The following is a 26,111-nucleotide window of genomic DNA, read 5'->3' as shown; positions in this document are numbered from 1 at the left end:
CTAACAGAAGCTTGACTATATTGGATCATTCAAATTATAGTTCAGCTAGATGATGTACATCACAGACACATGTGTAAGTAGTTTTCTATCATATTAATCAAGAGTCATTAATCAAATCAATAAAATAAGCTGTAAATCCCAAAAGAAAAACTGTGCTTCTAAAATCTTAGAACTGCAAATAATGATAAAAATTAAAGTAAATGAAAAACCCCAGGGACGGATCTTGTTGTTCACATTATTTTCAGTCTAATGTTACTACTTCCACCCAGCTTGTTGTTTCCTGATTCAGTTCATTACATTTTGAAAGACAGTGAGCCAGCCAATCTGAATGGCACAGAAATACAGTAGAACCTCACAATTATGAACACCTCAGGAATGGAGGTTGGTTGTAACTCTGAAATGTTCGTAGCTCAGAACAAAATGTTATGGCTGTTCTTTCAAAAGTTTACAACTGAACATTGACTTAATACAGCTTTGAACCTTTACTATGCAGAAGAAAAACGTTGCTTTCCCTTTAGTTTTTTAATAGTTTACATTTAACATAGTACTGGACTGTGTTGGGTTTTTTCCCATAACTCTGGTGTTCATACCTCTGAGGTTCTAAGGTATTTCCATTTAGAGTAGTTCTTCTCCAATGGGTACATTATTTATTTACCTGTACTTCTAGTTTCATCTAACTAAACTCCTGTTGAATTCTACATGTTTAAAAGCAAACCATGCAACTGCAATTTTTTATTCATAAAACTTCCTAAACTATAAAATGCTAAAATAGTCCCCTTAAAGTGCTATTCTGCTTTGAAAAGTGATTCTATAAGAATGGCATTAAGGTTACATATTTATTGTACATGTGATTTCAAATTAGCTCTATTTACCATATAAAAAGATACATATGCACACACAGGCACACTCTTCTAGCTGGCAGCCCCACCAATTCAGTCTGAAAGTCAACCTGAGTTCTTTCCTTCTCACATCCCATTATTACTACTAGAAATTCTGCTGGCTGAACTGTAGTCTCAATTACACCCATACAGCACCATTGTCTTCAAACCAAGCTCTCAGTTACATCTATGCAGGTATATTGAAGTCTAATGGGATTACACAGGTGTAACTGAGGACTTAATTTGGCCTGTGGAAGCCTTAATACTGGTGATGACATAATTAGGGGAGGGTGGGGGAGAAACCAGCTTGACTTTCAGATCCCAGGCTGACTTTGCAGTTAGGGGAAGAAAAACATCTTTGATCTGCGGTGAAGTAAGTTTGTTGGAAACCACAGAAAAATGGTAAATAAGGAATCATAATGTCAATTTTAGAGTCACATTTCAGGACAGAGCAGCACTTAAAACTTCTTATGATTTTCCTTATTATTACTAAAAGAAACAACACACAAATCAGAGGACAAACCTCAACTCTAACAATGACACTTTCCCATTTACTCCATTGACCCGTACAGTCTAATTCAGAGTTCTGAGGAAAGAAACTAAACATCTCCAAACACTAGAATACAAATATTGCTGCACAAGGAGAGAACATGAGGTCAGATTTCAGTGGAATATGGGATTCTGTGCCATGCACAGAGATCAAGGACTGACTAATTCAAAACACAGAAAGAACTAACACTTTAGATGTCAGCTGTTTCAAGGATTATAGGCCCTACTGTTTCTGGAGTCAAGGTAATAATAAGAATGGTGTATGTATTAGGCTTCTTGCAGAGATAGCCAAAAGTACAGCCTTCTACAGTTTTAGGATTTTGTTTCTTTTTTGGACAAAGCTAACAGTGCAAAGTATTCACATTTTAAGGCTGTTTTAAGGATCAAAACCTATCTTAATTAAAAGAGTTGTTTCAAAGTGGAAAATTATATGGGAACTATATACTCAGTTGAGAGCGAGACAGGATTCTGTGACTTTATATCAGGGTATCCCTATAGCGGCTACATCCACTGACAGCTTCCTAAGTATGTTCCCCCCCCCCGTCCACCCCCTCACCTCTCCAGTATTCATGTTTTCACATAAATTCAGATTTTGGCATATTGCTTGATTCTGGAGACATCTTCTGTGTGCTGGATCGCTTATGCAAATTACGCAAATGTCCTAGAAATTAATCTTGAAATACCTTGGGATAAAGAGCTTATCACGTGGTGCTAAAGTAGTGTACAGAATTCTGTGATGGACTGTTTACAATTTGGGAAAGCAGAACAACATTCTAGATGTTCTCAAGCTGCATACTCAGATAGAATATTCCCCGATACTGTACTTCCCAGACTTGAATGCAGAACTGACTGACTAGAATTTGGGGAAAAAACCTAGAGGATTCCTACCTAAAACCTAAGCAAAACAACAATTCTGTGATAGAAAGAGAAGTGTGCCCTTTAGCTACTGTTACCCAAACATTCAGACCTCTGTAGTTCAGTTTGCCAGCACATTTAAGCTCGCTGAAGTTTTCTTGACATAGTTTTTATTTTCATCTGTAGGTTTCCCCACTTACAAATAGATATTTATCGTATACATTATACATTTGTAGATATATAAATGTATAATGTATACAAATATAGAAATAGGGCAGTCAAAGACTCACTGGCAATTAAGTTTAGAAGAGTGTTGTCTATTTGAATGCCTACATTGAGCACTAGAAAACCAGTTTGAGAAAGAAAACTTTATAGTTTTGTGCAATACTATACAGTTCAGTTGATTCCTTATCACAAGATATTTTCCTTGTATTCCTAACCAAAATTCCCAAATGTATTTTGAAAATAAATGTCGTATGTCAGTTGCTGTTTGCTAATGACGTTCTAGATTTCTGAAGCATTTATTTATGAAGGGCTGATCTGCACTCCTGACTCAGGGGATGCTCCATTTGAAGTACTCTAGGTAAAACTCAGTAAATAGGATGGTAAACTTTGGTAAATATGTTTTTGTACATAACTGACATTTAGAATATAATAATTAAACCTAAATTAAATTTGTGTGTGGGCACCTTCATTTGAAGCATTACAATAATTAAATGACATTAGCACTCTGAAATATGTATCTCAGAACAGCAAAGAGCTATTAGCATTATTTAGCAATAGTAAGAGCCTTAAAGGTCAATTTTACCTCTTTCTTTTATTTCTTTATTACTGTTTCAAAAGTGAAGGGGAAGAAAGGGGGAGGGAGGAGGAGAGAAAAATAGAGATAAATTACCAACTGGAGTAATTGGACTGCCTCATTACCTATCTAAATACTTCCAAGGTCCCATCATGATTGTCTGTTAAAGGTATGCATGTAATGACCACCTAGAACACAGGTGGGCAAACTACAGCCTGCAGGCCACATCTGGCCCGTGGGACTGTCCTGCCCGGCCCCTGAGCTCCTGGCCGGGGAGGTTGTCCCCCCTCCCCGGCAGCCATGCCGCCTCACGGTGCAATGATCTGGGCAGCGGGGCTGCAGAGCCCGGTCTGACCTGGTGCTCTGTGCTGCACAGCGCGGCTGCCTGTCATGGTAAGGAGGGCAGCACGGTAATGGGGCAGGGAATGGGGGGGGGGGATTGAATAATGGGCAGGGGAGTTTGGGGGATGGTCAGGGGCGTGGATACAGGTCGAGGTGGTCAGATGGCGGGGAACAGGGGTTGAATGGGGGCAGGGGTCCCGGGGGGAGCAGTCAGGAAGGAGAGGAGGGGTTGGATGGGGCAGCGAGGGGTGGTCAGGGGACAGAGAGTGGGAGTGGTGGTGGATGGGGCAGGGGTCCCGGGGGGGCAGTCAGGAAGGAGAGGGGGGATTGGATGGGGCAGCGAGGGGTGGTCAAGGGACAGAAAGCGGGAGTGGTGGTGGATGGGGCAGAGGTCCCGGGGGGGCAGTCAGGAAGGAGAGGGGGGGTTGAATTGGGGGGGGCAGTTAGGGGCGAGAGGTCCAGGGGCGGTCAGGGAGAAGGGGTGGTTGGATGGGGCAGGGGTCCCGGGGGGGCAGTCAGGAAGAAGAGGGGGGGTTGGATGGGGCAGCGGGGGGCAGGTAGGGGTGGAGGGTCTAGGGGGGGTGGTCAGGGGACCGAGAACAGGGGGGTATGAATGGGGCAGGGATCCCCGGGGGGGCCGTCAGGGAACAGGGTAGGTTGGATGGGGCAAGAATCCCTGGGGGGAGGCTGTCAGGGGACGAGAAGCGGGGGGGTCAGATAAAGGGCGGGGGCCAGGCCATGCCTGGCTGTTTGGGGAGACACAGCCTCCCCTAACCGGCCCTCCAACAATTTCAGAAACCTGATGCGGCCCTTAGGCCAAAAAGTTTGCCTGCCCCTGACCTAGAAGAAGCCATATGCAGTACACAAGTTTTACTGAGCCTATAAAACTCAGGAACTATGCTATATATTCTTGAGTGCCATCTACTGGCACCTTATCTCATAACTATTTATGTAGAACACACCTGTAACAATATCAGAGCATCACACACTCATTAATAAATCTGATTCTCTGCTGCACTGTATCTTGTACAACCATCTTAATGTTATACGGCAGAGTGGAGTCAAGAAGAGTTAGCACCATGTGCTTAGCCAATTGGTGCAAAAGCCCTGTGTCAAAAGATTGCCACTCTGGTTTGGTATCATTTGATATACCTACTTGCAACTATGTAAATCACTACAAAAGGGGCAAGGCCAGAGAAAATCAAGATATGAGGAATTTATTATCACAATACTCATTTGAGGTAGAGATGGTGCTGTTATCTCCATTTTACAGATGGGGAACTGAGGTACAGGGAGATTAAGTGACTTGCCTGGGGTCACACAGGATGTCTGCAGTCGGACTTGGATTTGAACTCAGACTCATTAATCCAAATCCAGTGCCTCAATCACAAGCCCATCCTTTCTCTTCATTAGAAAGTTGGGTTATAGGTTCAGAGTCCTAGGCCATACAAGGCCTATCATTTTGGTTATATGAGTGGAATGACCTGTACATGGTGGCAGGGAAGCCTGCTTCTTAAGATGGATCTAGACCATCTTCAGTGGGAGTTATATATTTTACCCAGAGCTTTTGTAATGCCTAGCTAAAGAAATAGTTAATAATAATAAATAATAATAATTAATTATAATTAATAAATAGCTAACAAGTGAAGGAGCAGAATAATCAAGGAAGCTTAAAAACAAGGGGAGAAAGGCCTGGAAGGCTCAAAGCACATGTAATGGCATCTACACATGGACCTGAGAGGGAGGCGGAGGAGGAGTTAAACTGAAAGAAAGGAAGGGAGATAATCGGGGGGGGGGGGGGAGGGAGTGGGGAGTGTTGGGGAAAGACAAATACAGAACCAGAGGAGAGATGTAGGGAGTAAAGTAGTAGGGAGGAAAAGAACCCAAAGTGACAAAGAAGAAAAATAATGAAAAATGGAATATCAAACTCACAAAACTATAGGATGGTAAATGCTGATTGATTAGAGATGTCACAGGGAACATCCTCACTACGGATCATTGGTATTGCAGATAAATAAATTTCAGTTTCTATGTGAATTTTGAATTCAGGAGACTGTCTTATGTACAGCCAAGAAAATAAAAAGAGAACAAAGAGAAAAAACAGGCAAAGGAGAGGAAATGAACCAAAACCAAAACGCAGCAATCATGTCTCCCGGGGTTGTCTCCCATCTTTATACAGACCCGTTCGTCACTTGTGGTAGGCATAACTTTAGTAGCAACTATTTAGCAATGTCTACAACTTTCCTGCCCTCTTTTTCAGAGCCCTAGCATGAAGATTCAACCCCCTGGACATTCACAAGCAATTATTTTCTAATGATGCTAGAAGCAGAGCTTCCAGTCTACAGCTTTAAAAGACCCTATCTGCCAGTGCACTGCTGCTGACCTTTTCAAGACATATATATGAAAGACACGTAGATACAATAATTGGCCAAATTCATCCTTGGTGTATCTCCAGTGAAGTCTGTGAGTTACACCAGGGATGATTTTGACTTCTAATCAGCAGCCCAAATTGCAGGAATTTCATCTTTTTACATGTACTGGTTCACATTAAATTCAATAGTTTGCTTGATACTCTCTTTACTTTGTCATTTAATATATTTTTATTTATGAGTATTTGAGTGTTATATTTCAGTGTGTATGCATTTACCTGTGCCACTTGTTCTCCACTGGAGAAGTAATGTTGTGTATTAGCTGTTATTTTACCTGGGCAGAATACCTTTCCTATTTCCTTTGTGCAGTAACAGCCTAACACATAGAATAAGATGAAAACATTTTGTGGCATTATGGGTTAACTAAATAGAAGGGAAATCCATCATCCTGCTTCAGTGTCACCACCAATCTGAAGGGATGAGGAATGAAGCTGATCGCTTCCACACAGCAAATACCCAAATAAACAGAAAGAGTTTGTTCATTTCAATTTGAAGAGCTGATGTGTTTAAATAAGAATATGTTGCTTATAGCCAAATTTTAGTGACAGCAGCCCCATGGCATCTATCACTGTTTGCACTTTTTCTCTTGCTAAAAATAGACACATTGTCTCTGGATTCTTTCACATTTCACATCTGCAGGAATTTTTTTTTCTCTCCTCCCTCTATACAGCCATTCCAGTTCCCTCCACCCCCTCTCCTCCGCCCCCCAGGTGAATCACATTCAGGAAGATGCTAAACACGCAAGGCTTATACAATAATACAAAAGCCTGAAATTACTTCGCTGTCTTATCAGAGGTCGATGTGTGTGTCTCTCTCCTTTGTGATTACAGTCGAGGGGGACCGGGCACAGCTACAAAATGCTTCCCTATTTTCATTAAAGAATTAAGTGGGCTACAAGGTAGCAGGCAGAAATGAGACTGTGGAGCAGTTTTCCCCAGACTAGGTCAAACAACTTGCTGCTGCTCTTCATGTGGAGAAAATAAGCAATGTTTCACAATGTATTGCTGGCATACTTTAGAACTCAGGTTTTCGCAGGGAGGTGGGGGAGGGGCTCCTGGGTCTTTTCCATTTCTTGCTTCTTTTATATATAGAAGTACAGCCATACACCGATTTGATTGTTCTCAGAAAAAACATGTCTACCCCAAGCTCTAGTTGACCTGCCATCAAAAATTGTGTCTAAGCATAACAAGCAGAAAATCCCACTCAGCAAACAGCAGCCAGTCAAGGAACACATACTGCCAGTCCCAAACTCCTCACCCCTCCGGTCCCCAAAGGAAACCCCACATCTAGGCTCTCCCCAAATGCCTTTTCATAAGTCTGAGCTGTGCAGCACTCTCTGAACATCAGCAAGTTCAGACTGTTTTGGATCTGCCCTCTTACATCCCTCACTAGGAGGGTGGTATTTCACAAGGAGGGGGTGAAGCACTGGAATGGGTTACCTCGGGAGGTGGTGGAACCTCCATCCTTAGTGGTTTTTAAGGCCTGGCTTGACAAAGCCTTGGCTGGGATGATTTAGTTGGTGTTGGTCCTGCTTTGAGCAGGGGATTGGACTAGATGACTTCCTGAGGTCTCTTCCAACCCTAATATTCTATGATTCTCTATGATCCTATCCTGAGAACTCCACTGACTTTTGCATAAGCACAGGTTTCCCCACGTGCATCTCAGTGCAGCAAGCTTTATCTCAAGTGCATCCACTGGTCCCAACTGTGGCAGCATGACACGGAGTGAGCAGTAGTCTGTCCAGAAAGTTCCAAGACAATTAAGATTTTGTAGGTCAGAACCTTCAGCTTAACTCCATCCAGAAGCCATTAGGCAGCCAATGCAGATCCTAGATTACTAGCCAATCAAGCTACACTGGGGAAACTTAATAAAAACATTCCCACTAATGCTAGCACTGTGCCCACACCAGTGGGAGCCCTAGTACAGACTTTCACAGCCAGATCCATATTTTCCATTATGTTGATTAGATTTGCTTTCAGCAGGTTTAACTAAAACGGGAGTGGGGGTGGGAAGGGAATGAGTCTGGACTTGTCTACACTTCAGCTCCCACCAGAGCTACCAATGACCGGTAAAAAGCACCAGTGAGAATATTTTTGTATATTTCTTCAGTGTAGACCCAGCCCGGTGTCCATGTGCTCACAGTGAGACATTGCACTTAAGATAAGGAAGCTGCTGCATTCTGCACTAGCTTCAGCGTCAGAATGGATTGAAGTGCATTGCATTAGCCCAGGTGAGAGATGACAAAGGCTGTGCAAACCACAGTGCCAAGGTTTGCATCTAGAGGAAAGGTCTCAGCCTCCTGGTCAGGTGCAGACAGAAAGATGCCAACTTGGTCACTGCCAATATTAGATCATTTAAAAGCAGTTGGGAATCAAAATAGACACCCCCCCGCCCCGCCCCTCCAGATGAGACCTCTGATCACAAATGATGGCTCAACATCCTCAGATAAGTAGGAAAATTCAACATCAGCCAGATCCTCCGGTTGCTTCTCTTAACCCACCACAATCATTTCAGGCTAATCCAGGTTGTCTCAGACAGCTTGATCTCTTCCATACCCCAGCCTTGTGGCGAGACACTCAGCCCTACCTTGTGGGCAAGAGGAGATGGAAATATAAAAGATGAGCTTTCAGGACTGTCAAAACACTTCAGCCATGTCTCCTCTCTCTTAATGGACTAATATGGATGTTGAACAAAAGAGGTGACAGCATACAACCCTATAGCACCAGATATGAAAGAACCCTTGTGAGAGGAAAGCATTTGCTCATCACAGCTTCTGGAATCTCAGAGAGAGGAAGAAATAAGACTGAGCACTATCAAACTGGCCACAGTTTCAAACCCCATTACAACAAGTGTTCTTGCAGAAATGTACATACACCTGTCATGCACAGAGGACCTTATGATGGTACTCACACAAATCAGAAAACTGCATGTACAAGTCACCTGTTTGCATATGCAACTCTGAGCAATTCCATCTACAAGTAAATATGGATTTTTCCACACGCACTTGCTGCATTGAAATTAGAAAATAAATACGACCCCTAAAATATCTGGTATAACATGATTTATATAAAATATAATTCCATAGCTTTATTGGCACATAATGAAACATAACTAATATAGGAGAAAATTAATGTTTCTCTGTATCTGTTCTGTTTGTTAGTTTATGAGTTTAGTTTATAGGATCTCTCACTCCAGATATCTTAGTGCTGGACCAGCTGTAATCAGATACATGAGTGCAGTGTTCTAACCATAAATTGCTGTGTTACATAGAAAACTATTAGGGGCACATTCTTATTAACATTGAGTCCCTTTATATCATTCTGGTACACTACATTAACGCCTTTTTATACCGCCAAAAGGTCCGTTGTTATATGTCTTTAACAAACTAGAAAACTGTTATTTCAATCCAAAAGATCAAGCAAGGGTCAGTAATTGAGCAAGCACCAAATGCTTGTTTACTTAGCAGTCCTGGACCCAGATAGTTAGAAACGTGAAAATGTATGGGGTGTGTTAACCTCATGGTGAAACAAAAATCTCTTAGAAAATGAAGATTATTTTTTCCCCTTGACTAAAGAAACATTAATTTCAGTGGCATGTACAATGAGGTTATATGGGTACTGGGCACAAGTGGTCAGTTACTTTCCTGGATGTCTACAAAAAGCATGTTTATTCCTCATAATAAAAAGTTATAGTACAATAAAGTGTTTATTTCTCAATTAGGAATCTGACATGCAAAAGACTTATAACATCTTGCAGGGAGTAGAAATGATTTTTTTCAGCAACATCAAATGCCTCCCAGCCCCACTCCCCATCATATACTCAAAAACAATACAACTTAAAAACCCACTGACAGGTTGCTTAGGGCCCATATTTAACTTGTTGTATATTACAGTAGGGAATGCAACATTTTTTCCGCTTTAATTGATCTGTCAGGCACAGACTTAAAAAACAAGCACAGAATTTAATTTAGGTCCTAAACATAAACAAAGCTGTGCATTGAGCAGGATTTGAGATTATAGCATGCATGCACAGCTTGGTCTATGTGTGGGATTTACATTAACTGCTTTGCTTGTTTTTGTTACTAGGCATTGCTTGGACAGTCACATTATTTTTAAATTCATTAAGGTGGAACAAGGATTATGTTTTCTACTAAAATGCATCATAATAATTCATAATACATGCATCCCTCCCCAAACACTTAAGATGCAATATAGCATCATAAAAACAATTTAGAATACAATAAAAATTAATTGAGGCATCCTTAGTGTTTACTGTATATAGTATTTTTCTCCAAGGATCTCAAAGCACTTGACAAAAGTGATCAGATAGCATCACTATTTTAAAGATGGGGAAATTGAAGAACAAAGAGCTTTAAAACCCAAGTCAGCAGGGTACTTAAGCATATGCATAACTGTAAGCATGTGAAAAGTCCCATTGTCTTCAATGGTTTTACATGCATGGTTAAAGTTAGGAACATGCCAAAATATATTGCAGAATCAGGACTTAAGTGACTTGCTTGAGGTCATACAGTGATTGAGCGGCAGAGCTGGGAATAAAACCATAGGTGAAATCTGACCCTATTGAAGTCAATGGCAAAACTCTCACTGACTTCAGTGGGGCCAGGATTTCATCCCAGGACTCGATTCCCAGCATCATTGTCTATCCACTGGACAACACTGCTCCCTTCTGTAAAGCTTTACCAAGTAAAACGTGTCAAAGGAGTTGCCAGTGAGGAACAAGTTAATTTTTGGAATAGAAAAGTTTCAAGTTGTTTTATAAATGGGAGGGAGGCAGGTACTAGTGATTGCTGGTATCTGTTTTACTCATTTGCTTATTTATATCTTATCATTAAACAACAAACTTTAAATGACTCAGAACCATCAAGGTGTGTATGATGTAACCACATGTTCCCATCATGATTACACCAGTTCGAATGGAAAAATGTAAACATGGCCCATTCCTATTTTTAAACCACTTGGGCCAAATTCTGCTCTTGTTTACTCATGTGCATCCTTGCTGAAATCCACTGGAATGGATCATGTAACTGAGGGCAGCATTTGACCCTTCGAGTTCCATAGGAATGTCACCATTATGGTACAGCTAACATAGTGACATTTATGTGGTCCAAAGGATCCAGAAAACTGTGGTAATGGCCAGTATGTTGAAGACTTCACTCAACAGTGTGTGGGTGTGGGTGTGTGTGTGTGTGTACTGATTTGGCTCAAAGAGGTATAGAGAATTCAGCATGGAAAGGACTCAGATTACTACTATGAATGAAAGAGACTCCATTTCCAAAGAAAGACTGCCTTGTTTATGCTGCATCATATATGCTGTTCTGTGTTAATGTGCATGTAAATCCATTTATGATCTATCTGTACTATTTTTCAGGATAGTTGTAGAACTGATCATTTATATATGGGAAAAGAGGAATTATTTTTCCCTCAGAGGGATACACTGAGACATCAAAGTTAGACAGTGTAAGACAACATTTATAAAAATGTTGACAGATATCTTACTGTGTTTGACTCATGTAGCCATTGAAAGCTCACTTTCACAGAGCATTTTTGGACATCTTAGTTGGCTGAATCACCAATTTAGAATCTGTCAGACCTCATTATGTGGCTTAAGAGCCTCTTCTTGGTGCCATTTGTTATGCATTAATAAGAAAGCATTAGTGAACGTGTCCTCTGGTACAACCAAAACCATTGTGCCATTACATAGTAAATTTTGTTCTTTCTGGCATTTAAAAAAAACCTCACAACAGCAACACAGCTTAATTGCTATGCAAAGACTTAGAGCCACTGCATAAGCATCAGTTCCAGAGTTTGGTTTGATTTGAATCAAGCCAAGCAAATTATGCCTGGATGTGATTTGACAAGGTTTTCCTGCTTGCCTGTTTCTCTCATCTGGAAAAAAAAAAAAAGAGAGAGAGAGAGAGAGAAAGGCAAAGCAGAGTGTGTGCTCAATTTAGACTGGCCTTATTCCCCCAGCATTTTGTGTGATTCAGATCTATATTTACTGACTTCCAGTATCATAAATAGAGCAGTTTGAGACACATTGCTGCTACAAGGCTCTGTACCAAAAGGCAGATTTATTATGAATGCTGGTAGGGACCTTTTTTTCTCTCATTGACTAGATGTGACTCAAAAAGTTAATGGTAATTGTTCTCATCTTCATTTAGCAAAGCAAGAGAGAGAGAGAGGGAGAGAAATGGGAGCAATTTTCAGAGCTGAGAACAGGTCATTACAGGTGTGTTATATTAGTATATTCATGAGCCCCCAGGGACAGGCAAGCTGAGATATCCAATAACTTTCTTAATGTGTAATTACACATCATTGAGCTATAATTGATTAATTGAAAAGAGAATGTAGGCAGATACTAGGCCAAGGCTTCTGCTGATCATTAAATGAATATGTCCTTGCTTCCTTTTAATAAGTAAAGTGAAGTACTCAAAAGCAATTAAGTCAGAACTGAAATTCATTAAATTTTAAGTAATTATTGGTATTAACTTGTATAATAAAATAAAGGTCTTATGGAGTTTTTTTTTCTTTCTAAGGGAAATACAATAGTTCAGTATATCACAATTTGAAAAGAAAAAAGAAAGAAATGCCTGTATGGAAAGGGGTTAACAGTGAAATATACACTCCCTGCAAATATACACTCTTTGGTACTCCTTAAAATATCTAGGTATTTATTAGCACAGCTGATGTACTAAACTGGGATCTTATTCCTGGAAATTCTGTCTACCATTGAGAGAGTACCAACAGTCCCTGGGGCTGCGAGGTTAGCTGTTCTTCCTGTAGGCTTCCAAAGATCCCTCTTCCTAAGATTTAAAGATACCTATATTTTTCTCCTTTCTTTTAATTACTACCTAGTTCAACAACAAAACGTGTAAAAATCCATGTATGTTTCATTCCTTTTCATGGCAGCAAAACCACATCATTTTAAACTGTGCTTTTTTTTAAAGGTAAACTTTGGGTCAACCTCATAATTATTATGGGCCATATCCTAACTCCATTTTTACAAATTTCAGAGTAGCAGCCGTGTTAGTCTGTATTCGCAAAAAGAAAAGGAGTACTTGTGGCACCTTAGAGACTAACAAATTTATTAGAGCATAAGCTTTCCGATGAAGTGAGCTGTAGCTCACGAAAGCTTATGCTCTAATAAATTTGTTAGTCTCTAAGGTGCCACAAGTACCTTAGAGACTAACAAATTTATTAGAGCATAAGCTTTCCGATGAAGTGAGCTGTAGCTCACGAAAGCTTATGCTCTAATAAATTTGTTAGTCTCTAAGGTGCCACAAGTACTCCTTTTCATTTTTACAAAAACGCACACTGGATTCAATTCTGTATACAGGGTATTCTCAAACCTATCTTTACAGGGCTTTGTGACTGGTATTTATCCTTTACATGAGAGATCCAGGGTAAAATTTTCAAGTGTCTAAGTGACTTAGGAGCTTAATTCCTGTTTTTAGAAGGTCTTGGGTGCTTAGGTGTCTAAATCCAACTTACTTTCAATGCATTTAGATTCCTAAGGGCTTAAACTCCCAAGGGACTTAGGTACTTCAATACCTTTGAAGGCATGGGCCTTAAGTGCCTAGATCTCTCTTGAAAATGGAATTAGGATACTAAATCATCTAGGGCCTGATTCTGCAAGAGCTTATATACCTGCTTAACTTAACTACTAAAGTAATCCAGGGCTTAAGACAACATGAAAATATTATTTAAAATATTACCCACAATCTATTCATAATGGAAATGTTGATGGATATTATCTCACCATTTTATTTTACATACAGTAAAGCGTATAATCATTTTTAACATGTAGTAGTTAAAGGATTTTCAATAAACACAAGATTTTGATAACTACTTCACTAACATTTCTGATAACTTTTCAACAAACTAATTTTAAAAAATAAAAAAGCCATTCTTTTGTTGAAATTTTACATTTTTTAAAAGCCATTTTTCAATTAAAATGCTTTTTTTTAAAATTTCAACTAACTTTAGTTATAACTCTAGTAAAAAGATCCAAAAGGTAAAGAGTGAAGATAGGACTAGACAAACATAATGAAGCATATGGGTGAGGACTTGATATATGTATCTTAAAGTTAGTTGAGTATTTTAGAAGTTACTCAGAAACAGATGGTTGCTGCTCATTTATAAGAAGAATTTTTACTGCTTCTATTGGGGAGATAGGTGATAAAATTAGGGCTTGTAATAGATTTTGAATTTTTTCCAATTTTTAAAATAAACTTTGCTTTTGATTTTAAAAAACTTAGTGATGATCAATGGGAAAAACTTGGTAATATTCCTTCTATCCACAAAACAGCTTATGCTCAGAAAGTATCATCTCCCAAACACAAGCAAGAGAGCATGCACCTCCTAAAATAGCATATATGTCTACACAAAATAGTAATCTGGAAGAATTCTGGGATGATCTGGGAGCTATTTATAGTATTTACAGGGAAGGGTGGTGCAAAAGAGGGGAGGTGTATTGCCCAGAGCTGAATGGGTTTTGTGTGTCCTAGCACCTACAATGGCAGTTGTCATCCTCTCAAGTTCACCTCAGTCACCTCTTTCCATCTTATCATACTTCTAGTCCCTCCTGTTCTCATTTTTTACAACCTTTCTCCTTTTTTCTTTCTCTGCTGACTTTGTTTTCCTTACCTTAGCTCACCGTTCACTGGACTAAATGTAAAAAGAAAAGGAGGACTTGTGGCACCTTAGAGACTAACAAATTTATTTGAGCATAAGCTTTCGTGAGCTACAGCTCACTTCATCGGATGCATTCCGGACTAAATGTGTGACTTATGTCAGACTACTAAGAGTACCAGTCTGCTTCTTGCTCGCATGTATATCGCTAACTGTGGCGTCTCTTTGTTTCTTACTTGTTTGGGTCTGTTTCATATTACATGATACCAGAAACTCACAAAACAATATTGCCCCCCAGAAGGGAAGTGCTGGAAAAACCCTCCAACCCTATCCTCACTGATATCATTGTTCATTAACAGATGGCCCAGTTTCTCAAAAAGCAAAAATGGGGAATGGGGAGAATACTCTTGTTCTGAAAAGCTCGACAGGGGCTGAAATCTCTTCTAAAGCAATGTCAAATTGCTAATCAGCAGCAGCCCTATCAACAGCTACAGGAAAAAGTTCTCAGCGAAAACACTTATCCTCATGATTGTTCTCACATAGATAAACACATTCTGAGCACTTACATCAGAATAGAGAGGGAAAATCTCTCACTCTTTTAATTCTGCAAACAGAGCTACTCTCTAACCCACAGCATAAAAAAAACATGGGCTTTTGGATCTCATTTCCACTAAAGTTACTATATTTGACTGTCTAAATTTCTTATCCCTTCAGAATAGATTGTATTTTCTATAACTTTCTACAGCTGGTCTCTAAGGCATATTACAGTGTCCTTCAAATTAAATAGTGTTCTAAAAACCTTGTTTGCTACAGTGTTTAAATTATTTGTAAGCTCACATATAGCAGTTTTTGGTCACAAAAAGCAAAAGAAAAGATATATATATCAGTCTTTCTCTACGCTTTATGGTACGATTCCTCTTCTCCTGTCATACCTCACAGTCCAGTCCAAAGCCCATTTAAAGTTGATGGAAAGATTCTCATTGATTTCATTGGGTTTAAAATCAGAAGCTTAAGAGTTCTAAACTTGGTGTGGATGAGGCAAAAAACAAATTTTAATAGCTACCAGACATAAGCAGGGTAAATATTATTATTGTCATTTTACAGATTGGGAAACTGAGGCATTGAAGGATTTAGTGACTTGCTGAAGGTCACATTGAAAGTCTGTTGTAGACCCAGGAAGAGACTCCAAATCTCCCAAGTCCACTCCAATGCTACAACAAAAGGACCATTCTTCCACTTCACTATATAGTAGAAAATAATATAATAAAATATAACAATAATAATGGCCAGTGCCACATGTGACAGTGGATATTTTTGTTCTAAAATTATCAGCTGTTCTAGTTAAGAGAGGTGTGAAGACAAACATATAGTATATAATTTCCTGGTGACAGCATATTTTATGGTGATAGGCAGGTTGGGGTTCTTGTTGTTGTTGTCCTTGTTCTTTATTTGGCCATATTATTAACATTGTTAGCTTTCTGTTGTACTATCCCTGCTGAATTAATGATCATATTTTGTGTCTACCTGCATGTCTATCTAGGAAGTATACTATTGGTCTGGGGGCCAGCAGATTGGTCACTCAGTGTTTCTACCTATACCCATTTAATAAGCTTACGGCTGTCAGCACTACAATTTCACTCTGTGTTGGAACTTTACCTAGAAGGAGTGTGGGGTCTCTTCTTCTAAATGTGTGCGCTTAACTCTGGTGGACTTGAAGGGTCATTAAGTGTGTGCAATGTGAACAGACTATATCCCACAAATTCAGCCTGGCAGCAATACTTTTTAAAAAAACATGATTTAAAATAATTTTGCCTATTTTTTCAGACTTAAAAAGAAACAGAATGCACGTTTTTTGTGGGTTTTGCGGTGTTTTTTTAAAACATGCTCCTATGACTCAAGAACAATTTAGTGTTTGAAAATGAAATGTTGCAGGCTGTTAGTCTATAGTATGACTTAAGCCCTTTTGTTATTTTAATCACAAAAAGGGTTAAAATTCACATGGCCAAGATTACTGAGGTTTTAAGAACAGCAACATCACATCTCTGTGGTAATTACTTTTCCCTGAGATTTTACAGGGCCATAACATGCAATGCTGACAGCTCTGCATAGCCTGATCTAAAGCCTACTACAGTCAATGGGACACGCTTTCCATTGACTTCAGTGGGTTTGGGGTAAGGGTCTCTTTGCACTAGCTAATCACAGCATATACTATGCTATTTTGCAGTTATTGAAATGTATAAATTGAATCAGTGGTTCTCAGGAAAGGGATATTAACCCATTAGTGGACAGCAGGGGACTTGAAGAAATCTACTGATATCTGCGGAAAAACAGCTGGAAGTTGGAGAGTTACAAAAGCACTGCACTCTGGCAATTATAAAAGCTTTGGGCAAGATTGTACCTGATCCCTGCACGGATGCACCCTCCCTCCCACCCCCTCTTGTGCACCTGAGAAGACGCCTGGAACAATAAGACTCTGTGAGCAAACGGTCCTGCTGCTCTTGGCTAGGATAGTACTTCCCCCACGCCCCCAGGGACAGGAAGAGAGTGGGACTAGGGAACAGTGCAGAGAGGGAGGGGGAAGCTGTTGCAGTCTTTTCAAGGATGGTGCATCAACCCAGCTTCTTCTCACTCCCGGGAGCTCTGAGAGGCATTGTCTGCCTGAGGCACAAGAACTCCTGTGGTTTCCACAGGGGCAGTGGAAATCTGTGCAGACCGCAACGTGAGGCTGTGCTTCAGTGTCATGATAGACCACCTCAACCACAAAAGCTGCTAGAAGTATAGTTAACTAAGATCACACAATCCTATTCAAGCTCCCTGGTAGCAGGCACTGTGTATAACTGTTCCTTCCTGGGCAGGAATTGGAAGCTACTCTACCTCTCCCTCTGCTGGTTTGAACATAAAAGTAAGAAGGAAAACCGAAGTGGGAAAAGAAGGAAAAAGAGAGCAAAATAGACAAAGAAAGAAAAAGAGATGGGCACAAACAAAGAAAAGAAAGAGAAGCAGGAGACAGAAACTCAAAAAGGCAAAAGGAAGAAAGACAATAGTGGAGAATACAAAAATATCTCTTCCCCCAGCTAAATATCCCCCCATAATTGTTGCACTTAATATAATGTAGGATACAAGATATATAAGTGCACTAACAAAATTTGCCTTTTGTTTATGCTGAAGTGACTATTGGGGCAGGTTGGGTTTTTTTGGTTTTGGTTTTTTGGATTTGTTTGTGGGTGGGTTTTTGTTTTTGTTTTGGGGGGGGGGAGTTTAGCAGCAGGGCATGGGAATTTGTTCTGATAAACTTAAAAAACAAAAAGCCACCAAGAACATCTCTTATAAGATAGACAATGAGTCAAATACCTGTAATTGTCAATCAGGTTAAATGTAAGCGTGAATGTCAATAATTTTTGTACTAACAAGGCCTCAAGAGCTTTTCAGAAAACATATTGTTTTTTGTTTTGGTCAAAAACTCTGATACATAAAAAATGTTTTAAGAGTACAATATTAAGGGTGTGATATAAAATAGCTATGGAAGGACATCCAAAGTTAAATCTGACTTCATCTTTAACTGCTGCTGCAATGTCTAGGTGTCACATGAATGCCACATTTTCTGATCTTCTATAAAATCAGTGCTGCAATATCAATGCACAATGGCACAAACAAAGGCAGAGCATCAGCCATAACTTTGGCTTTTGTTCGTCTTTGTCATAACTCTAACTGTCTTTCATTCTAGGGTGAAATTTTTCATGTCTCATATTTAAATCTATTTTTATGTGTGTGTTTTTTTTATAGTTTCCCTTTCCCCTTTTGCTAAAGATTAATGATATATGTGTGATCACTGATTTCCAAGTGCAGAGTTTGTGTAACAACTGATGGCAGGGTATGGTTTATTTTGTATTTAAATAAGGACTTTTGCCCAGCTAGCATATCTTTTAACTAATTGTGTAGTAGAGTCATGATGCAGAATTTATCGTACCACAGCAATATAATGCTATTCCAGTTACAATCCTTAGTGGTGTATCTTATATATCATTCCATAGGTATACATGGTGCTTACTTTGTCTCCTTAAAAAGTGATCTGGGAAAGCAGCCCAGCAATTCATTTCCTTAGCCCACCAAAATTATCACTTGCTCAGAAAGCAACATACTAATCCTAAAACTGCACTGAATATTGTTAAATATTAATATAGCAAGGGAGAACAAGAACAAATTGTTGTTTTTTATTTTCTATTTTTATAGAGGGGCATCCTGATATGGGCTCTCCCTGCTCTGACTAACCTGGGTAAGAGCCTAGGAGGACTTGTACTTTCTCTAGGCAATGACTCAGGAATTTGGGCTGCTTAGAGGAGGAATTGTAGGCTTTTCACCAGTCCTTTCATTCTAGCACATCATTTTTCACTCTTTAATCCCATCTCTTTCCCAGCATCCAGCACTAGCTGAATTGCATTGCTACTTGACAATCAGCTTCCAGGGGACTATACTCTGCCCTTTCCTCCTTGAAACAAAGAGATGTGCCTGTATAAAAGCTCCCAGCTGCTGAGAAATTTAAGTCCTGATGCAGGGAACCCTGGCAATGGATTGCACTGCCAGCCAAGCCACCATACTGGCCTTATTCTTTTAAAAAATATTTGCATTACGTAGTTCCCAAGATTTTATCATGTATTGCTAACCTTAGGAAAATTTAATTTTCAAAATGACTAAAAGTTCACAAGGAAAATTCTATATCCTCATTGTGTGTGTGTGTGTGTGTGTGTGTGTGTCCCCGCGTTCTGCATTAACTGTGATGGCACATAGCACATTTTGGATTTAAAGTGGGAAATCAATACCATAAAGTAATCCCATAACTGCACAATGGATTTTTATGCCAACCAAGTCTTTAATTGTCACGGCTTTCTTAATACACAGAGCTGCCATATGCACTCAGAGCTTTAATTTTTGTTAAATGGTAATGTATTCTTCCTTCTACTTCTTATCTAGCTATTTTGGATTTTTTTTAAATAGCTAAGTTGTACCTAACTAGTCCAAATATTTCTTTCTTAAGCAATGAAGGAATAAGCAAAGACGAAAGCATGCAATTTGCAATAGCATAGCATAGGTTATTATTATTATTATACTTAAAAATCTATCCAAGTATTTAGGGGTTAAGTCTTTCAATGAGTGTCTGTGACCCAGGATATTAACATTCTAACCATGTACTCTTGTTCTTGTGGGAGCAAACTAGCATACAGAATCCATCAGTGCTTGATCCCCTAGATCCACCCTGGCAGCACCCTCGAAGCAGAAGCATTTCCAAACACTAGGGACTGTATGTGCTGCAACAAACCATACTGGAAAATGGCAGATGAACCCTAAAGCTAAGAAAGCACTTTGAGCCTGAGCTTCCAATTTCATCTGACAGGCTATTATAAAATTTTCTCTAAACTGCACTAAAAAAACTCCAAGGATTTCTGGATTCTCAAAAGAATAAACAAGTTTCAATTTCTCTTTCATTTAAAGTCTTAACTCTTCACTGCTTTACAAAAAGCAAGAAACCAGCATCTGTGTCTCACTGTTAATGACTGGTTAAGCTTTCTCCATTGGGAAACAATCTTTCTGTATTTTTTTTCCCTTCTACTTTCTTTCTATTTTTTTCCTCTTGTCCAGCAGAAAATTGCCCACAATAATATAGAAATATTGACTGCCACTTCAGACAGAGACACTACTCTCCCTTAACTTTGAATAAATTTGTTTCCAACTGCATTTTAACACAACATAGAATCAATGGAAATATATAAATAAAATGACTACCTGACTATAAAACATTTAGCATCCTATCCAAGTCATAGCATCCACCATCTCCAAAGGCTAGTACCAACATATTTTCAAAGAGAGGTACTCTCTAAGTATATCTTTAATGATAGCAGAAGTGCATATTCTTAATTTTTGTCCTCTTTCTTTCAATGCAGATTGACTCCAAGCAGCATCCCTGCCAATTCTTTTTTTCCAATACCATCGGAAAAATAAAACTATGACAAATTACTTTTATTACTTCCTTAAAAAAGACCTGAAACCTGTCCAAAAAACACACAGAGGACAAAATACAAAGTTGGATGACTCAGAGCTTTTGCTGAGTACAAGAATTACGTAATAGTACAATATTTTAAACAGATTGATGGGGGAAATGTAACTGTACATTAAAACGATGCTTGGAGTGGGCATTAGTTGCTCCATTCATCTATTTTAAAAGAAAACAAAGTTACATTTGGATTAATAACTGAATTATTTCATGGATCAGCCCATGCTAGTGTATTGTGTCAGACTCTATCCTGCATTCCTGGTACACTCAGAACTCCTGATGACTTCAGTAGGAGTCTTGCACGTGCTGGGAATGCACATATCAGGCCTGAAGAGACTAGTTCTCTTGTATTGGTTGTGGTCATTGAGGAATGAAACTTTTTATTTAGTAAATATATAATATTAGGGGAATAATTATAAATTTGGCTCAATTTTCCTACTCTTTGGCCACTTAGGTCTTAACCTTGCTCCAATCGATCAATAGGAACTTTGTAATTGATTTCAGTGGGAGCAAGATCAGTTCTTGAGGCCCAGATTCATGTCTGGTATAACACCTTTTAGTTCAAGTGGCATTCCATTATGGATGAATCTTGCCCTTTTGGGTAACACAAGTGGCACAAAGCAGATGGAAAACATCTTAACCACCTAGTGCAGATTTCCTTAATGAAGGGTATCCTTGGTTGACACATTGCTACGATTGTGGCTCTAAGCCTGTCCCTGTCCTGGCCTTGTTGTAGGGGGCATTCCCAGGGAATAGGGGCATGGTCAGTGTGTCTCTGTGTTTTGGCTATTCCAGGTTCTTGGAATGACCCCTTGGGGGGCTTTCACTGCTTTAGCTTATGCCGGATACTTGACAGATCCCAGGCTGATCCTAAGATTAGGGAGAAAACAAAGGTGATAGAAAGCCACCTTTGTTCCACATTTCCCCTGTCCTGTGCCAAGCACAGCTCAGCTGAACTGCAGAACCCAGCCCTTTGTTTTTAAACCACGGATGTGAGAGTGAAATCCCAGGGACCAATTTCTGCACTTAATTACATGAGCATAACTGACTAACTTACTTGGGGGTTGCACTTCTAGAACTGAGAGCATACTCTGGCTTACATCTTCTGTAGAGGGGATTTGCTGAGGCAGAGGAGTTGCAGCCAGTATCTCCCCTGCCCCGTTTTATATACTTATAATTAGAAAAAAGTTTGTAAATTGCTTCAAAATAAAACTGAGTGTTCTCATTTTCCCCAAATATTTCCACTTAGCCAAATGAGGTATTTACTTAATGGTGCTGGGAAGAAAAGGAAATGTAGGGAAAAGTTCTATAAACTCATTAAAAGCTCCATTTTCAAAGGCAATGTGTGAATCTCTTTTTAAATAAATGACAATTCATTCTCTGTTTACTTTAGGTAAAGAGAAAAATTCATTGTGGAGCACTCATTTTTGCAAGCTAGTCAAGAATATTAGGTCCCAACAGATTCATTTAATAGAAATATAATAGGCATTCCTGCTTGTTTTTAATCTTGCCTAGTTGCAAATGCTAAAATGAACAGCAAATTAACCCTGCCTTGGAACAGAGATCCTTTCACAGCTGATATCATCTCTCTTATGCTTATAAACATTCCAGGCTCCTTGTCAGTACTTCGCTGGCTTTCACTCCTTCCACAAAAGAGAAGGAGTGGAAAGCGCCTGACTACATTTCACTAAAAAATAGAGGAATAGTTTAATTCTAAAGGGAGTACTGCGTGTCAGCTCTGCTGTGTTTCCTAGCAGAACAAAATATTACAATAGTGTCTGAGAACAATGTAGAGCTAAGATTGGGGTGGGGGGAGAGGGGCTTTTTGCAACTTGGGAGGCCGGTGGGTTTTTTTGTTTTGTTTTGTTTTGTTTTTTTCCTTGTGCTTTACTAGCCATTCCCTTCATGGCTCCTTATGAACTACTGTACAAGACAAGACAGTAAGACAAGGCCATTCAAGTTCTATAATCAGATATAAAAGATTTGCAAACAATTTGAGATGTTAAAATTTTTCAGTGATATCAGAACTAGCATTAGAATCTAAACAGGAAAAAAAAGATGTAATATTTCATAACGTATGTAATCATGAACAAAAGCCTTTCAAAAAACTATTTTCACTGTGCTAAAGTAACAATCTAGACTTGTTGTAAGTATGTTATTCTTACAAGTAGTTCGCAGTTATTCTTGAAGGCAAGCCTTGGAGTTTCCTTAGCATAGTGCTGCTGGGGAAAATTTTCAGCATGTCCATCTTCATCTCTAGCCTGAAGGGAAATATAATGGCCTATTTAGGGACTTAGAAATAATGGAAGAAAAAATAGCTAAAAGCATAACAGCTCAGATCATTAAAACAAAACGGGAATCCCAAAATACAACATTATTAAGAAATTTGTTTAAATACGCAGTACACCTTTTAGATATGAGAACTTGGGATGCTGATTGTTACATAGTTTAGGCTGAACATGCAAATTCACTGTGGTGTAATAATTAAAACAACAAGAGACAAACCCAAAATGAAATATTTGAGCTAGAAATTGTGAGCACTTAAGGGTTTCAATTTACTTCATTGCATTTTTCAGGATTACATTACATACGTACTTGTTTAAACTTTTTTTTTTTTACATGCTTAAGCAATTCCTAGATAACATACCTCTATTTTCATTTTAACAGCAAGGCCATTACAAATAGCTTTTCATACTCATAATTTACATGTAATGCTATTAAAGATAAGTGGATTCTCCTTCCATTTTTAAGTAAAGCTCTGAAAAGAGCAATCATCTAACAAGAACAATGATTCTTCAATCAAATGTGGTAAAATATTTAATTAAGAAGATGCATTAAAAGTTACTGGTTATTTTGATCTACACTGTCAATTAAGAAAGCTGAAGTTTAAATGGAGACATTAACAGAGCCCATTAGCAATATTGCTTGCATATAGTATTTTCCTTCTAATCTACAACATTTTCTGGTTTAGAGTTAAAGCAAAAGGGAGTAGTAGGTGAAAGGAGGAGTGTCAGCAACACACTCATTACACTGTTCATTTGGGTGACACTTGCACTCTGTTCCGCTTTCATCTCATCTAATCCCTGACTGTTCACTCTTTCTCAGCCTCCTAAAATTCACAGCTGAGCTGTCTCCTTCACATATGGCTTGCATATAATTATGCATATTCCATTTTATACTGCATTAAAATGATGAGCTTCTGGCTCCATGCCAGCTTATTTAAATAGGCCCCCAGTGAACTAGGAAAAAAAAAAAAAGAGGAACACAAGAAAGCCATACAATAAGCAGCAGGTAGCTCAGTTTTCTGTCTCTTTAGATAAAACGTATGTCTGCTGCAAAAGGAACAGCTGAGAACTACCTGTTGTGATGCATGGACTGTGGGAAGGAGGGGAGGAGAGAAAAAACAATGAACACACATCTATGAAGCTATGATAGCACTTACATATTGTTCTTCCTTAATGTAGTGTGAACTGTCTATTTTCATGTGTCATATTCAGAGCTCTGAGAAATTTTTCTTTTTAGTGTTGGCATTTATGAAAGATATTTGCACCTTGTAAATTCTATAGCTTGTTGCTTGTCTTCAGATAAGCTTCTGTCCCTCTTTGTGGAGGTGGAAGATGTTTGGGGCATGAAAGGGGAATGATAGGGTTAACAATATTGAAGTTTTTAAAAAGCATCTATACCTGGTCCAAAGCCCACTGATTACAATGGTTTCTGAATCAGGCCCCTAACTAACTGTGATGTGGACACTAACAGACTTCACTTCCCAAGGATGTTATCAATTTAAAATTCACTCATCTGTCTGAAAATGTTTTACAAATAATATCTAAGATAACTATGGCATAACTGTCAACAAGATGAAGGGGAAAATAACTAGGTTTGTTTACTTTGTATATTTCACAGCACTTTTACCTAATCTATTGATCGGTTTTCCCTTTTATCTGTGAAGATCTCTCACACAGCAGCTAAGGAGAAAGATTTTTTTTTTAAAAAGAGGAAAATGTGACTGTAAAAGCACAAAAAACTGACAGGGGATTCAAGCAGGTGAAGTTCCTGAAATTACTTTTAACTCATTTTTTAACTGGTGAGCTTTCAGTTCACTATGCCTCTTTTATCTCTTCACTTTAAGAATGAACCCTCCCACACACCCCATAAATTTATCCATCCTGCCTTGTGGAACTAAGCATATCCAGGTGAGACTGTGTTGTCTACCCTGCCTTTTCCCTTTTTGAACGCATGCGTTGTCCTTCCCTCTCCTTCTCCCTCCCCAGAGGAAGTAGGATTTAATTAAGGGCCTCTAGCAGGCCTTATGTCCATACTACTCTTCCAAATAACCTCAAGTGCAGCTGGGAGACAAGTATCTATAAAAATGCCCCTCTCAGAGTGGAATTTGAGCTTGTCATGTTTGTGTCCCAAAGCAGCAGTATAGGGATACTGACTAAATCACTAACTTTTCACCCACTCTGTCAAAAAGAAAACTTATGATACCCAAATCAGAGAGAGAGACAGATCTGTAGGTACAAGGCAAGTATCATGTAAGGCTCTGAAGTGCTACCTGGCTTCCACTGAATACAAGTTACAAAGTAATATCTTTAGATACAGTGTAACAGCCTGTACATGACAGTGTACACATTCTATCTTGTCAGTGACCTTCTGTAGACATGTACTGCTGCGATCTGTAAGTACAAACACACACCTTATAAAACTAAATAGAAATTTGTGTTTATAGTGTGCGTGCATGTCAAAATAGACCATCAAACCCTATTTCACCCTGCCCACCTAACCAAAATTGCCACACAAGCTGATGGCAATGCATTGCCTCCCCTACTTATCCAAACTTTGTTTTATTCAATTTCGAATGTCTCTGACAACTTGTTGGGCAAAATCTACATGTACCTATACTCACAACAATTTAGCTACATGATGCTATCATTTATGATTGTGGTAAAAGTAAATACAATTCAACTGTCTACGTCCATAGTTAAAAATTCTTATTCATAGTGGTCAGAGCTATTTCTCCATACCCAACTACTGTGCATAAATCCCACCTAGGTTCTATCAGTTGCAAATTACTTTTAAAATGCTATAGTAATGTTCAGTGTTGTGTGTTTTTTAATTAAAAAAAAAAGTTGTACTGAGCTTTTTTTTTTTTTTTTGGTGCCTCTCACTCACTCGCAGTTGGAACCATTTGACAACCACCTGTGACTGCCACGCTGACAAAACAGTGAAAGGAAGGCAATCTTTCTCGGTCACCTTTCACAAACATATGCCTGTGAGTTACGAATGGATAGCAGAGTGTGTGCAGTCAAATATAGAACATCAAAAACTGTTGTATTTTCCAAGTGGCCCGTTGAGATCCCTGATCCCTATCTTTTCTTCTCTTTTACTCCCCTACCATCATCCTTAAAGGCCAAACTTCATGCTGACCCCACAGCGAAGCCAGCTCCATTGAGCTGACCATATATTCCTCAAGAGACCATTAGTGCCACTCCATGCTTTGTGGGGGAGGAGTTCTCCCACAGTGACTAAGCAAATTATCTTTGCAGCCCTCCTAGTCTTTGT

At 39.1% G+C, this 26,111-nt stretch overlaps 1 protein-coding gene across 2 annotated transcripts in view; it reads right to left on the bottom strand.

Moving 5' to 3' along the window:
* LOC119853654 (sine oculis binding protein homolog) overlaps positions 1 to 26,111 on the bottom strand; it is a 135,418-nt gene that overhangs the window by 41,037 nt on the left and 68,270 nt on the right. Inside the window, exon 5 of one of the 2 annotated variants that reach the window (XM_038396969.2) lies at positions 22,715 to 22,810. The exons of the other annotated variant lie outside the window; for it this stretch is intronic. Coding sequence (XP_038252897.1) covers positions 22,715 to 22,810 — 96 coding nt within the window. The remainder of the gene's footprint in view (positions 1 to 22,714; positions 22,811 to 26,111) is intronic. 2 annotated transcript variants of the gene reach the window in all.

Source organism: Dermochelys coriacea, chromosome 3, assembly GCF_009764565.3.
Source record: "Dermochelys coriacea isolate rDerCor1 chromosome 3, rDerCor1.pri.v4, whole genome shotgun sequence".
Taxonomy (NCBI): Eukaryota; Metazoa; Chordata; order Testudines; family Dermochelyidae; genus Dermochelys; species Dermochelys coriacea.
The sequence above is the reverse complement of the archived record's forward strand: the minus strand, read 5'-3'. Positions and strand labels throughout refer to the sequence as shown.